At 32.8% G+C, this 14,795-nt stretch overlaps 1 protein-coding gene across 1 annotated transcript; it reads right to left on the bottom strand.

Moving 5' to 3' along the window:
* Positions 1–928: 928 nt before the first annotated feature.
* On the bottom strand, positions 929–13,964 carry LOC125073957 (proton-coupled amino acid transporter-like protein CG1139). The gene is made up of 9 exons (XM_047685083.1): positions 13,834–13,964; positions 8,142–8,296; positions 6,959–7,103; positions 4,577–4,707; positions 3,926–4,161; positions 3,201–3,398; positions 2,543–2,648; positions 1,633–1,849; positions 929–1,145 (listed from the first exon to the last, which is right to left on the bottom strand). Exons 1-9 carry the CDS (start codon positions 13,852–13,854, stop codon positions 951–953), a joined length of 1,404 nt encoding a protein of 467 aa, XP_047541039.1. The 5' UTR covers positions 13,855–13,964; the 3' UTR covers positions 929–950.
* Between the last annotated feature and the right edge of the window lie 831 nt (positions 13,965–14,795).

Genomic DNA, 14,795 nt, shown 5'->3' with positions numbered 1-14,795 from the left:
AGAGATAATAATCAACGTTTGTTTTGAAATAAATTATTTATTTGTAAATGTGTTATATTATTTCATTCCATTATTTAGACTTCAATTCATTCGAAAAATTATTATTTTTTATTATTAACTACATAAAGTATTTGTTTTTTTTTAATTTATTAAAATCTTTAAATTCGTAACAACTGGAGGTTTGTTTGTTGAAATAAAATTAAAATACCGATTTAATGATTTTATTATTAATGATGATTAGTAAGGAAATAAATAAATTCCATTTATAAAATAGTTGGTGCATGAATTTGTTATGAATTCACGAATCAAGTATTTATTTAATATTTGTATATTATAAGAGCCGAGATGGCCCAGTGGCTAGAACGCGTGCATCTTAACCGATGATTTCGGGTTCAAACCCAGGCAGGCACCACTGAAATTTCATGTGCTTAATTTGTGTTTATAATTCATCTCGTGCTCGGCGGTGAAGGAAAACGTCGTGAGGAAACCTGCATGTGTCTAATTTCAACGAAATTCTGCCACATGTGTATTCCGCCAACCCGCATTGGAGCAGCGTGGTGGAATATGCTCCAAACCTTCTCCTCAAAGGGAGAGGAGGCCTTTATCCCAGCAGTGGGACATTTACGGGCTGCTAATATTATCAGGGCCGGACCGTAAGTTTAGGGGGTCCTGGGCTATTACTACTTAGGGGCCCATCTAAGAGATATATGAACGTAGACTTAAATTAAATTAATTGAATGGGTTGATGGGTTGACTAGATCCGGTCCTGTATATTATATACGATTTACTAGCAAAGATATTCAGCCTGTGTATATGTCGCAGCTAATTGGTAAAATTATCCATTTAAAGAAACGCCCCGCCACTTTACTAAACGGCATTATTTTAACCAGAGGCATGAATTATTCGGCCAATTCAGAAAAAATATATATATATATAAACACTATATTTATTTACAAATTGACTATTAAACCTTTAACATTAGAATAAGTTCCAGCTACAAATAATAATATCCCCAACAAAATAACAAGAACATTAACCCACAGACGCCATTTCCATTTTCCTAGACCAGGACTCTCCCATATTACGAGCAAATCTATCAGAGCAGGGAATATGAATCCCATATTCGATAAACAAAATGCACCCAACTGAAACAATACAATAAATCAATAAAGTAATAAAATTTGTTCCTTCTGATATAATACTACTGTGAACGGAATTGTAGAAAACTTCACATAATGTAAATATTAATACGGTTGAAGGTTTAACGTGTATAAAATTCGTCTATGTCCTTCGATGGGGTTCAAGCTTGTTTCATTTAATATGAATTGCATCAAATTCGGCTCAGTAATTTAATTGTGAAAGCGTGTTGGCATATTGGCATATTACAAGTCGACTTATTGCATATGAAATTGGATTCAATAGATACAAATACAGGCCAGGCCAGGCAATATTAGGCAATATTTTTATTAAAAAGACAATCATTCAATATTTATTGGGATTCATATCACAATTTTAAAGGAAGATGGCTAAATTTTTTAATGAAGATTTTGTCTTTGAAACAAATTGCAATGATTTGTACAGTAGTGTTGCCATTACTAATATTAACTATTATTAATTATATAATAAACTTACCAGACCCATTAGATTCCCAATATTGGGAAATGCAATCGCAATAGCTGTTATCATTACAACGAACGTGGCTCTGTAAATTCTTTCCCACAACCAGTGTCTACTTGGATCGTGTTTCTTGGACACGTAGAACCAGACCAGGTTGAAAGGTGCCCAGAAGTTCAGAGCGAACGTTATGAATATCATCACGCCCATCAAACATTTGAGGATAGTTGGAAATCTGAGGAAAATCGAATACAATATAACTTTGCTGTATGTATTGTGTGATGTTTTATTTAGAACTAGCTTATAGCCGCAGCTTCGCGCGCTTATTTTTGACGTTCTTTCATTGAAGTATAATTTGACAACATTCTTGAAATTTCGATTCTAAAGGACTATTTATTGTGATTAAAATAAGTTCAGTATTACTACAGCATTTGAAGCAGTAGACCCATTAAATAAGTTGTTCATCCTAGGTACAGGAAGCATAACAGCATGCACAAGCGATCTCGTGATGCACCTCTAAGAGATGGAGTCTGGAGTGGGTACCACTTTTTATTTATTGGGTATTCCGTTGTGCTGTGGCGTACCAGGCTTTATAAGTACCGGCGATTTCTTCATGTGGAGGAAACACATATGAGCGTTTTTCCAATGAAACCACTCGTAAAACTAGTTAATAAAGTGCCATGTTATTTCATGTTCATTTCAATTTTAATCTTATGATAATTTTCAGACTGGGAACAGGAAGCTGGTGGTGTTTTTAAGGCTCTCTATTCTCTGATTACGCGATCGTCATCAGACTATGATAGAATATCTTACCAGCACAATCATATCTCCCATATAGTTGGTAATCTCATTGGAGAATGTCGTGTCCGATATTGATCAGGAAAGGGCTCACCAAATGTTTAGTATGGCATTTAAAAAAATAACTTACGTTGTAGTGGGAAAGTTTAACGTTACGGGTGAAATTGAATTTTCTCCAAAACCCCAATATCCAAAGAATCCCACCAACATTAGAAAAGAAACAACTACGACCATTCCTGCAACAAGATAAATTATATTGGTACAGTTCAGCTAGTTACAGACGAATGTTTGCTAAGGTGTACCGCCTAATCCTTATATCGTGTAGTGATCTAAATTGATATGTTCCTCGTACTTGACATAACAAACGGATATAGCAATATGTACAAACAAAACTTTATAAACACGAACTATGAATCATCAAGGATCTTAACTACATTGCAGTATGCAAATAATTTTTTATAGAGACTTGATCGAAATTGGTATTTTTTGAGTCATTATTGTTGTTATAAGTTTCTATATTACATTTAAGTTATCAAATATATTTATATTATTTATACTATTTTTTGAAATTGTTGCATCGTTTTTATGAATCGATCTGATAAAGCAGTACTGCATTTTTAATGGAATCATTTGAGAAGTAACCTGCTGCACCACATCAAATATTTGGGTGCTATCCATCTAGCAGTGAACCAATGAATTGAAATTAGCTCCTTAGAAGTGCTAAAATACGCGCGTTTTATTTATAGGTATATCGACTTATAAAATTATAAGAACAAGATAACACATACCAGAACATAATATTAAAGGAAACTTTGTTGGGTCCTTCATGTTATTCTCAATTGGTAGAGAAACTCCAACGCCCTCCATACTAAAGATAACGATGCCGCAGAATTCAAAGAATCCAATTGCGTCCTTCCACGCTGGTACAGAAGACAAGGGCGGTGCTTTTTGGTAGCCATAAACAACTGTAGCGACAACACAGGCCACTGGAAAATCAAGAATAATAGAGTTAATTTTCGAAATTAACAGCCTGGGACATTTTTTCTTTTAAGAATCTGTGGCGATTTTTTATGTCAATTCATCCAGTTTTATGTAAACTGAACTCTATGTAAAGCGTATATAGATGTACATTTTATATTGTCATATTAATCGTATCTGAATTAATATTATACAAGTGACTTTGTAAATATTTAATGCTATAATACCTTGAGTATTCAATTGATCTTCATGAAATTGTACATAAACGTCACAGATACAGAATAGGACAAAGAGTGCCTAATATCTACTTAATAGTCCCCCCCCACACAGGGGTCGTTGCGCCAGTTACTAAGGTATAAAAAAGCGGTGTTAGGGCTTTGTGTTGGTATAATGTACTGTTGTGTTCCAGTTTCAGTTAAAAGACAATTAGAGGAGCTCCTTTATATTTCTCGTTGTCGAGATCTAGAGATCAACGATACTTTGTAACATAGTAAAAAGATACATGTGATTACTAACTTTGAAACTATATCTTTACCTATAAACGCATCCGCCAATAGAGAAAATGGCGCTAGATACTTCAGCGTTGTTATCATACAGAGAAGTAGAACTGGAATGAGTAGAGTCAGTATGTAGAGTCTCAATGTGTTCTGGTCACCCACGGGGACATCTGTTGTACTTTCCACGACTTCTTTGATGGTCTTTGCTATTATTATCTGGTATACGCAGCAAGCGCCGAAGAGATCGATGCATATCGTTAAATCCACTGCGTATCTGTGTTAACAAAATACATTAAATAATTAATCGACTATAACGTAATATTTCAAAATGATTATCCAATTTCAATATTGAAGATAATAATTTACAATTGAGATATTTCTAAATAATTAAGTATCTAATATTATCTATATTTTATATTCAATTAAATCATAATAATTGTAATGTTTGCATTTATAATTGAAATGAATAAACAAAGATTAGAAATGATAGTGTTAATGAGTATTTAATATTATATTTCCTAGCTATGATGTCGGTCGTGGTGCGTAAACTAACGATCTTAGACGACATCCAATGACAAAGAGGTGTATCGCTGGATTTTAATTGGTACATTCCAATTTTTTCAATGTTTTTAACCACTCTGTTATATATACAAAACAACGGCTAGTTACATAGTTATAAAACAATTTACCTGAACCATTTGCTGTACTTTTTCAAACTAGGAAAGGGTCCAACTTCTAGGGAAGCTTCTGCGAGATCTGGATACGACATCTGTGGTAGATGTAGCCTTTTGTACAACGTCTGTGCTGACTTTACGAGTAGCTAGAAAACAAGAAAAGATTAACATTATCATAGTTATTCGCTGTCCGCGGGGTATAAGTCGTTGTAGCAGGTTAGCACGGATGTGAAGTGACTATTCAAAGGAAATAAAAAGAGTTTCAGAGATCCCTATCGAAAGGACGAGAAAAAATACCATATAAGAATAATGAGAGGTGTCTTCAGATCGTTTGGAACGAAGGTGCTGTTACGATATATTATTTATTAAATAGCAGACGTAATGTAATAAATTATTCAGAATAATTAAATAACAAGAAATTAATTGTTATTGAAAATACCGCGTGAATAATAACAATTACATAATAAGTTAAAAAAAAATAATTAAACAAAAGCATTCACAATAGAAAGAACCAAAGAGATAACCGAAATAACCAAGGAGTAAATAAAATATAAATAAATAAATAACCGAGGAGTGGGAAAGTTCGCTTGGAGGGGGGAGGGGGGAAAACGCCTTTCCCTTACGTGACAATTTCTGCCAGTTTACTGTGGAACGCGTAAAATTATTGTTTCAAAAAAATCTCGAGATTTCGTTATTAGTCGAAATGTTTTCCTTCACCATCGATCTCAAGATAGATTATGAACTATTAATTTACATATAAAATGCAAGATTAATCGTATCACTCTTCCTTAAAGAGCTTTCAATTCGGCGAATGATTTGTATTTAAAAATAGCAAATGTCATTATCGATTGACGTTTATTAAACAAACATATTTAAGTTCGTTCGATAAACATCTCCAATTAATTTGTTATTATCTCACTTCTAGTTTGATAACTAAATAAGTGTCTTGAAGTGTTTACACGATTCGTATGAGAACATCTCATAGCATTTATAATATTTTTAGATAATACCATATTACACGCCATCTAAGATTTTCTTTTATAGGAAGAAATAACATAACTCCATAAAATAACACTGATATTGAATCTTTGTAATTTAACTTAAAAAAAAAAGGAATTTCACAGTTCATTCTAGGAACAAGAGTCGAAATTTAAATATTGTCCACCAAGGAGGATTTAATAAATTAAAATTAATCCTTTTTTTAATGAAATTCAAATATTTCTGCGTATATTACATAGTTAACGTTAGCTGGATTTAAATATGTGGTAATACGAAGCTTCGGTTAGTAACGCAATACGCTTACTTGGTTGTATAAGGATGAGGGGAATACAAAATTTTTATTATCTCCCGGAAATTTTGTATTTGCATCATGCTAGTTGCATCATTACTTTTATATATATCGAAATCAATATATCTTTTATTCATGTAGGCTTTTACAAGCACTTTTGAATCGTCATTTTACACACGATATTAAGTGAAGCTAGCACAGGTTCGGAATGTAGATTCTGCCGAGAAGAACCGGCCAGCAACACAGTAGTGCCTCTTTTTCAACATTTAAAATACAAAGTTAAGTTAGGTTATAATATCCTGCCTGGAAGTCAACAAGTATTAGCTGCACGCTTTTTTATCATCTATATAATCTTGTATCGAACAATATGCAATATCTGCGGAATTTTATTATTGAAACGGATACCTTGCCCCAAGTAGGAGTTATTAAGCTTTACGTGTGTACAATGTTTTATTTTATGAGCGCTTGATAGGATGGTTTAAATTGGATGGTTATAACTTATAATTGTTTTTATATTTGTTACAACAGAACTCATTAATGAACAGATTTGGGAAATCCTTTTTTTGTTTGGAAAGTACACATACACATCTTTGTATTTAAAATGTTGAATGGCAATATTTTTTTGTGATTTTAATTATGATGAAGGAATCTGCGTTCTTAAGCCTTGCTCACTTTTTTATCTCATAAAGACAAGCGAGACTGAGTTTTAATGATTCTTACATAAGCTAGCCACTCCACAGATTTTACTTGGTGGTAGCGTTTTGTGCATGCCCATCTGGTATGTACCACCCACTCATAAGTTATTCTGCCGCAAAACAACAATACTTAGTATTGTTGTGTTCCGGTTTGAAGAGTGAGTGAGTCAGTGTAACTACAGGCACAAGGGACATAACATCTTAGTTCCCAAGGTTGGTGGCGTATCGGTGATGTAAGGAATGGTAAATATTTTTTTACAGCGCCAATGTCTATGGGCGGTGGTGACCACATAACATCAGGTGGGCCATTTGACCGTCCATTACATAAAAAATATATATATACTACACCATCGAGGCATTAATTAAACTTTCAATTTTAAATGATTTGCGTTTAAAAAAATAATATTTACTTACATTTACACAGTACGCGATGTAGACTCCAAATATAATAGTGATAAATAACGATGTCCAAATGCCACACTTCATGTATGCCTCGTGTATGCCGAGTATGCCACCCCCTAGGCAGCCCTTTATTAAATGTCCAGTGGACTCTAATGTACTGAAATAGAAAGTAAATATTTATTTGAATCGTTGAAATATAAATTAATCTTTGAACCTTGGTGATTTCCGATTAGTGACGGACATGCCAAGGATTTGTGGCTAAGAATGCCGTTTGTACATTTGTAAAGGATCCTATTCTTCTTGGATAGTAATGAAATATTACGGGTTCTAAAAACAAGCACCACTTGATTTTCCTTATGTTAAAATTGTGTTTATACTCGAAATTATTAATCTCATGTTCAATCGTAAAGGAAAACATGATTAGGATTTAGAAGATTATGTATCGGATGAAAACCGCATTGAAGTGAATTATATAGATGTGATTATCTGACTAGTGTTCAATGATATAATTACAAATTTAAATTAATATATATGTAGGTACTTAGACTAAGGAAATCCAAATACCTATATTAACAGTTTTCATTTGCATATTTTACTAGTTTCATTATTGTTGTTTTGTTATTGTAGTTTGTATTATTGTTCAGATGTTTGGTAGTGTCATGTATTATTAATAATGGTGTGTATATACTTATTTAAGTCTGCAATGTTAATCTATACTAATATTATAAATGCGAAAGGAACTCTGACTGTCTGTCTGTCTGTTGCTCTTACACGATCAAACTACTGACCGAATTTGTTGAAATTTGGCATAAAGCAAGCTTGAACTCCTAGGAAGGCTTAGGATTTTTATACGTAACACGTGAAAACCGTTTTGAAAACGTGTAGATGAACAATGAGACAATTTACTTGCATTGTCTTGCAAAGAAACTATTAGAACAATACACATAAAACTAATAGCAGTGTATACACGTTAAGGAAGCCAAAGTCGCGTCATCAGCTGTTCGTGTTCTATTAAAAATTGTTTGATTAATTTGAACAATCTCTTTCCATTTTAGATTTTATACAAAGCTGAAGATTTTGAATATCAAGACAGGTTAGAGAATTTAATTACACCATCACGACATGGTGTTAAGACCAAGTTCTATATTTGAAGGCTTCAATATACTTTAATTTAATAATACGAAATGATACTAACTTTGTTGGTTTCGCGATCTGTCTGTGGGCAACGAAATCGTAAGGCTCTTTCTCGGAATGGAGCACAAATCTTCGTCTAGTTCCGTCATCTGGCGGTGGTTGCGGAGGCGGTTTGGATGCTGGATCAAATTCGATTTGAGTCTGTGTCTCGGATAGCTGGAAAAACTAATTATTATTAAAAGGAAAATAAAAATGACCGAGTCGTATTTATTTTCAAGAGTTGTAGGGTTGCTCGTTAGATATTAGGCAAAAAAGGTAGTCATGTACCTCCTTGGAATTCAAGCTCGCTTCATACTAAAATTTCATCGTATTCGGTTTAGTGTTTTGGCCGTTAAAAAGCAACAGAAAGACAGAGTTACATTTGCATTTTTAATATTGGTATAGATTTGTATTCAACTTTTCTACGGTATATAATATTTATATACACTTTTTTATAGCCCATCACAGACACACACATAGTTAGACTCTAATAAAATCCAAGGTAAAAATTGAATGGTATAAATATACCATACGTAACCAATAACCATATACCACGTAAGCAAATACTCAGGTTAAAAAACAAAAGGCAATCAGAGCGCGCTCTATATAGTGAAGCCGGTTAGAGACCAGTGCTATCATGGCTGTATAAGAAAAAAAAATTAAAAACATAAACTAAATTGATATCGACAAGCTCCAATTCTAACTTCACTAATGTATCCTATTTGACGTTAAAATATTTAATCGAAATAAAGTTTCATCATTTTGGCGCCAAATGTAGACGAGTGACTTGCTGTTTATAATGAAATGATATTTATTATACAAAAAAAAAACCTGTCATAGGAATAAACGCGAAGTTTCGCGGGACACCAAATAGTTCAAAATGAAAAGAATTTTTTTTTTTAATTTTGGCTTTTATTAGTGCCAAGAGGGCACAGATTATTTCGCCAATGTCACGAGCGAAAAATAAAAAGTAGTTCGTGTCTGATGTTAAAGTGACAGCACTTTTGACGTTTTTACAAAAAATCTTTTCCTACTACAGGAATCGTATTCTATTAATTATTCGTAATTTGATTTTGTATTCGCTTTTATTGTTATACCTTCGTTTGAGTTTATTTGAATGAGATCACGATGGAAGACATTGTAATGTATAATAATTATTGTTATTGTTATTGTTATGGATTATTATGGATACATTGTTTTATTTTTATTTGTGAATTTTATGTTGATACTTAAATGTTTATGTCGGATTTTTATTTCATATTTATTGTTAAAATGTATAAATTGTTTATTCTGTTAATATTTAAAAAGTAGAAAAAAGAGGCTTGGTTTTAGGCTCGGGTCACTAATTGAAATAAAACTAGTTTTTTAACGGATTTAATCGCGTATATTAATTATTTTATTTTAACATCCCGACGTTTCGAGCACTTTGCAGTGTTCGTGGTCACGGGCAGACTGGACACGTGGTCACTAATTATTTTGAAAATCAGCATTGTAAATATGTTTATTTGAAAAGAGCAACTATGCGAGTTTCATGTCGTTTCTTCTCGCTCGAAAGCTGCTTTCCGAAACGGTGGTAGTATTTAAATATCGACGATTCAAAAACGCTTCATTGTGAAGTTTACTTGAATAAATTGATGATTTGATTTGTGTCTGTCTGTCCTGAAAAAAGTTTTTCCTAATTTACTTTCGTCTATAGTTGGTACACGTGGTAGATTTTCTATCCAACATAGGTTACCTATAGGGTTACCTATAGGATTTGAATCTGCTATTATTTATTTAGGCTATCGTGGATAATAAAGAAACCACTTTTTCTTTTATGGTATAGGTAGGCAGCCTGGAAAAGGGGTTATTTGATGGTATATGGCCACCATCGCCCGATGACATTGATTCAGTAATAAATATTAATCATACCCTACATCGCCAATGTGTTACCAGCCTTGGAAATTGAGATGATATGTCCCTTCAAACCGGAATACAACAGTACTAAGTATATATAGTTTGGCGGAATAAAATTTGATGAATAGATGGTAACAGACGAGTTTGGACAAAGCCCGCACGAATCTATCTTTATACGGATCCGATGCCGTTCATTATTATTATTACTTTTTTTTTTATGATATCGGTAAGTGGTCACCACCGCCCATAGACAATGACGTTGTAAGAAATATTAACCAATCCTTACATCACCAATGCGCCACCAACCTTGGGAACTAAGATGTTACGTCCCTTGTACCTGTACACTGGCTCACTCACCCTTCAAACCGGAACACAACAATACTGAGTACTGCTGTTTGGCGGTAGAATTTCTAATGAGTGGGTGGTACCTACCACTACCACCAAGTAAAACGTATTATACCTTTAAAACGTTTTTTACTCACCAGATAAATGATAAGTTATATAGTTATCTACATAATATGTGTTTAATGATTACGAGCAGAAAATATTATTTATTTTTAACGTGTAATAAAAGATCTCGGTTATATCAATAAGATAAAATGATTATAATCGTTTGCAAGGGTAATCTAACTGCGTAGGAATAATATTAAATTTAATCGAAATAAATTGCAAGTAGGCCTTTCAAAGTCAAAGTCAAAAATCTTTATTCAATATAGAAGTGTTTACACTTGCTTATTGATTGACAAAAATCTACCACCGGTTCGGAATTTAACACCTCGGACCTGAGAAGAACCGGCGAAAGAAACTCAGCGGGATATTTTTTTTTGTTATTTGTGTGCAGTCAACTAAAAAGTCATTAGTGTTGTAATATCCAAGCAATTACGTATTTATTATACAAAATTATCATGTGAAGTTAGCGACGATCTGCGGACATGGAACGTCTTAACGTAACCTGTACCCTAATGACACTTGACTCCTTTGTTAGACTCTACTACGGTACATTAACAGCCTGTAAATTTCCCACTGCTGGGCTAAGGCCCTCTCTCTCTTTGAGAAGGTATAGACATATTCCACTACGCTGCTCCAATGCGGATTGGTGGATATACATGTGGCAGAATTTCGTTGAAATTAGACAAATGCAGATTTCCTCATGATGTTTTCCTTCACCGCCGAGCACGAGATGAATTATAAACACAAATTAAGTCAAATCAAATCAAAATATACTTTATTCAAGTAGGCTTTTACAAGCACTTTTGAATCGTCATTTAACAAACTGTTTTAAGTAAAGCTACCACCGTAAAGCACATGAAAATTCAGTAGTGCTTGGCTATGTTTGAACCTGCAATCATCGGTTAAGCACGCGTTCTGACCACTCGGCCATCTCGGTTCGCCGACGGTACCCTATGATTTATTTTCCGTATGAACGATTTTACGACAAGATCCGAATGCAGAAAGCATTCGTCTTTTATCTTTCGTTGTATTCTTTTGTTACTTATTATCTTAATCTTAAGCATTTATCCAGATAGTTGGTTTTTTGAATGTCAATTTGTTATGCTACTATGTTGAAAATGATAGCAAAGTTCATATAAATTGGTTCGATGTTAGATTACAATATAATATGTAGCATTTATAATTTGTTTTATGTATTTATTGTTGGGAATGTGTGCGTATGTATGTTTGGATGGTTTTTGCTTAGTCACGCTCGTATTCGATTAATTCAAATGGATAATATAATTAGAAACCTATTAAATTAATGCAGTTAAATTAATTATCAAATCAATTAAATTAATGCAGAAATTATTTTTAACTTGGTTTATTTAGGCATGTTTTGTTCATCTCTTATTCTATTACTAAACAACACTAAACAACAACTGATATTGTGCTCAAAGAGAACTAAAGACACAAAGGATATGTCATCTAATCGCCTAGCTTGGTGGTGCATTGACGACGTAAGGGAGTATTAATATCTATAGGCGGTGGTGACCATTTACTTTCAACTGCCTTGGTTGCTATTCCACTTGCCTTTAAAAAAAGAATGACAGAACTTTTTTTCATTTTAGAAAAATGTATTTTAGAATATGTGACCCTAAAGTAATTGATATTTTCAATAGACAATCACTTCTTGTACCACGTAATTAATTATACTGGCTCATTCAAATCTTTTAATCAAATCCAAGTTCTCTTTATTGTACACCAGTAAACAAAAAGTTGAATCACATTTAAGAAAGATGCACAAGAGGCGGCCTTATCGCTTAACAGCGATCTCTTCCAGGCAGCCTTAGTGTAGAGGAAAGAAACAGATATAGAAAGAGTTAGGGGTGTACAAGGCAGATATAAACATAATATATGAATAAATTACAGTGAAATAACAATATATTTAAAATAAAAATAATTTACAGTTCCTGGTAGCTAACAAGCAATGTATGTATCATGGTTAGTCAGTAAAATAAAATATTGTGATGTCAATAAACCCAGCGAGACTACAACTGATAGACATGAGGTTATTTTTTTTAAAACATTTCTAAATGAAATCAAAAGTTTTTCCTTTGACTGCTCTGGTTATTAGATAAAGTTGTTTTACATTTTGATACATCATTATTATTCAACATTTATAGTAAAAAAGTAAATTGTCTGTCTCCGAATATTCAACTGCTGGACTAAGACTTTGTCTACTTTATTTTCTCGCTGTAAAATCGCGTTTCGAGTTTCCCCACACATGAACTTGGGGATGTTTGGTATGTGAGACTCGCCGGTATCCAGGCCGACTAGCGCGCCCTAGTAAACCGGAATATCCCACTAACAAAAATCAGCGGCACGCTTTCCGCCTCTTCAGCGAGCGTCACGGGATTGCTTTCGCATGCCGTGACTAGACTTCGTCCCCTCGTTATCGGAGTTTTGGAGTCATAGATTTATTTCTACCAACACAGACATGTTTCCTCATACTGTTTTCTCTCACAGCTGAGCACGAGATTGTATAATTATCACTATTATTTTTATATTAGTTCTTCGCTTCGCTTGTTCGGTTACTAATTACATTGTGTACTGATTATTGTAACAGAGTCCAGCGAATATTATATATACTGATCTAATCTAAGACAAGGTTATTTTGAAAAAGATAGTTTAACTTTTACAAATATGTATGTTCTTAACAGAGAGCACATGAGAAATATTTGGTACTTGTCTGAGTTTCATTTAGCTGTTATGAATGTAAACCTTTTTATAAAAACCCAATTATTTTTTTTTATAACATTTTGTGTTGTTTTTAAGTTGTTTTTTTTTGTTACCTTTATGTTTAGGGTTACACATAAAATTTTAAAAATATGTTCCGGTCAATGTATTTGAAAAGGATGCGATATATATTATATTTTAATTAAGATTTTTTTAAATATCATATTATGACTACTATTGGTGCAAAATGTCGTACGTGCAAATTAGACTTTAACTTTAAAAATTCCTGTATTAGCGTATTTTTACTTATAAGTATGATTATTTTGATGTTACAATATAAAATATTTACCACGAAAGATACTATAATTAATATAAATAATTGGTACTTACATGAATATAGTTTAGGTTATTTTTTATAAGAAGAATATAAAACCTAACGTAACCTACATACATATATTGACGCATTCGGAAATTTATTTTTGCGATGGCGTTAATACGTAACTAACGAATATTTTATAATAATACAAAAATCTCTATTGTTCCTCTCAAAAGTACTCACAGTTCCTTGTTCCTCACAAAAGTAACGATTTATGCATACACAAAAGTGAACTCGAAAATAATAATAATTATTAATATTGTATTAAACTCACGTGATTCGAATTCATTTCCATAATTACATCAATAATAAAAACCAAATTTATCCACAGACACTATGAAACGACTTCGAATGTGAAGAGGCGACATTTGTATCAATTATAAAGATGCTTCAAGCAGCCTTCGCTGTCCTTGTAATGTACAGTGGAAGGCAAAAAAGTACATAATTAAATTTGTTAAGATATATATATTCACTACCTAAAAACCCGGCTTTGCTCGGGTAAACTAATGAAAACTAAGCAAATGATAACTTTCCTTTGTTGTTACTATACTCCTGCACGAAATTATTATTTGAAACACAATTTCTGAACGCACCCGTAAACGTCAAACGTGGCCGCCAGTTGGACTTCATTTCATTGAATTTTATGGATTTAATATCGAAATATCTTGTTTATACGAATTTTGCGGATATATGTTGTCGACTAAAATTTGATTATTTATTAACGATAAATAATTGTGGATAGGTTTCGATCGGATCTATGGTAGAGTTGCACGAAATTATTAATATAGATACATATTTTTTATAATTCTCATAAAATACACATGGAGGTTTACTTTAACTTTGTGCAAACCCAACAGCCACTCAACACTTATGGATAATATTTCTTTCTTCGTGGTGACCATTACAAATCAGGTAGCCTATGTACCTGCCCTATCTATTTTGTAAAAAATAAATACTTCTTTTACGTCATGTAAAGTACGTCATGTAGAGCAAAAATGCAAAAAATAAAAACTGAATTAAAATTTTGCGGACCTTACAAAAAATTATCTACTATTATTTAATATTTGATGTCAAATGTTAAATAATAGTATATGAATAATAAGTCAGGAGTAAAAAGAACAGCAACAGTTACTCAGTGGATTAGGATGTTATTAAGTTATCGATTCAATAACCTAACCAATTTGCAAAAGAGATTTTGTTCGTCACGCTTTACCGCAACTTCTCAACGGATTATGA

Source organism: Vanessa atalanta, chromosome 26 (assembly GCF_905147765.1).
Source record: "Vanessa atalanta chromosome 26, ilVanAtal1.2, whole genome shotgun sequence".
Lineage (NCBI taxonomy): Eukaryota > Metazoa > Arthropoda > Insecta > Lepidoptera > Nymphalidae > Vanessa > Vanessa atalanta.
This window is presented reverse-complemented; position numbering and strand designations above follow the sequence as displayed.

Coding starts and splice junctions, on each gene's coding strand:
- LOC125073957 (XM_047685083.1), bottom strand. CDS start 13,854: ATGGAAATGAATTCGAATCAC. Junction 4,708..6,958: donor ACATCGCGTACTGTGTAAAT/GTAAGTAAATAT, acceptor CTTGTTTTCTAG/CTACTCGTAAAGTCAGCACA. Junction 1,850..2,542: donor TTAAACTTTCCCACTACAAC/GTAAGTTATTTT, acceptor GATTTTCCTCAG/ATTTCCAACTATCCTCAAAT.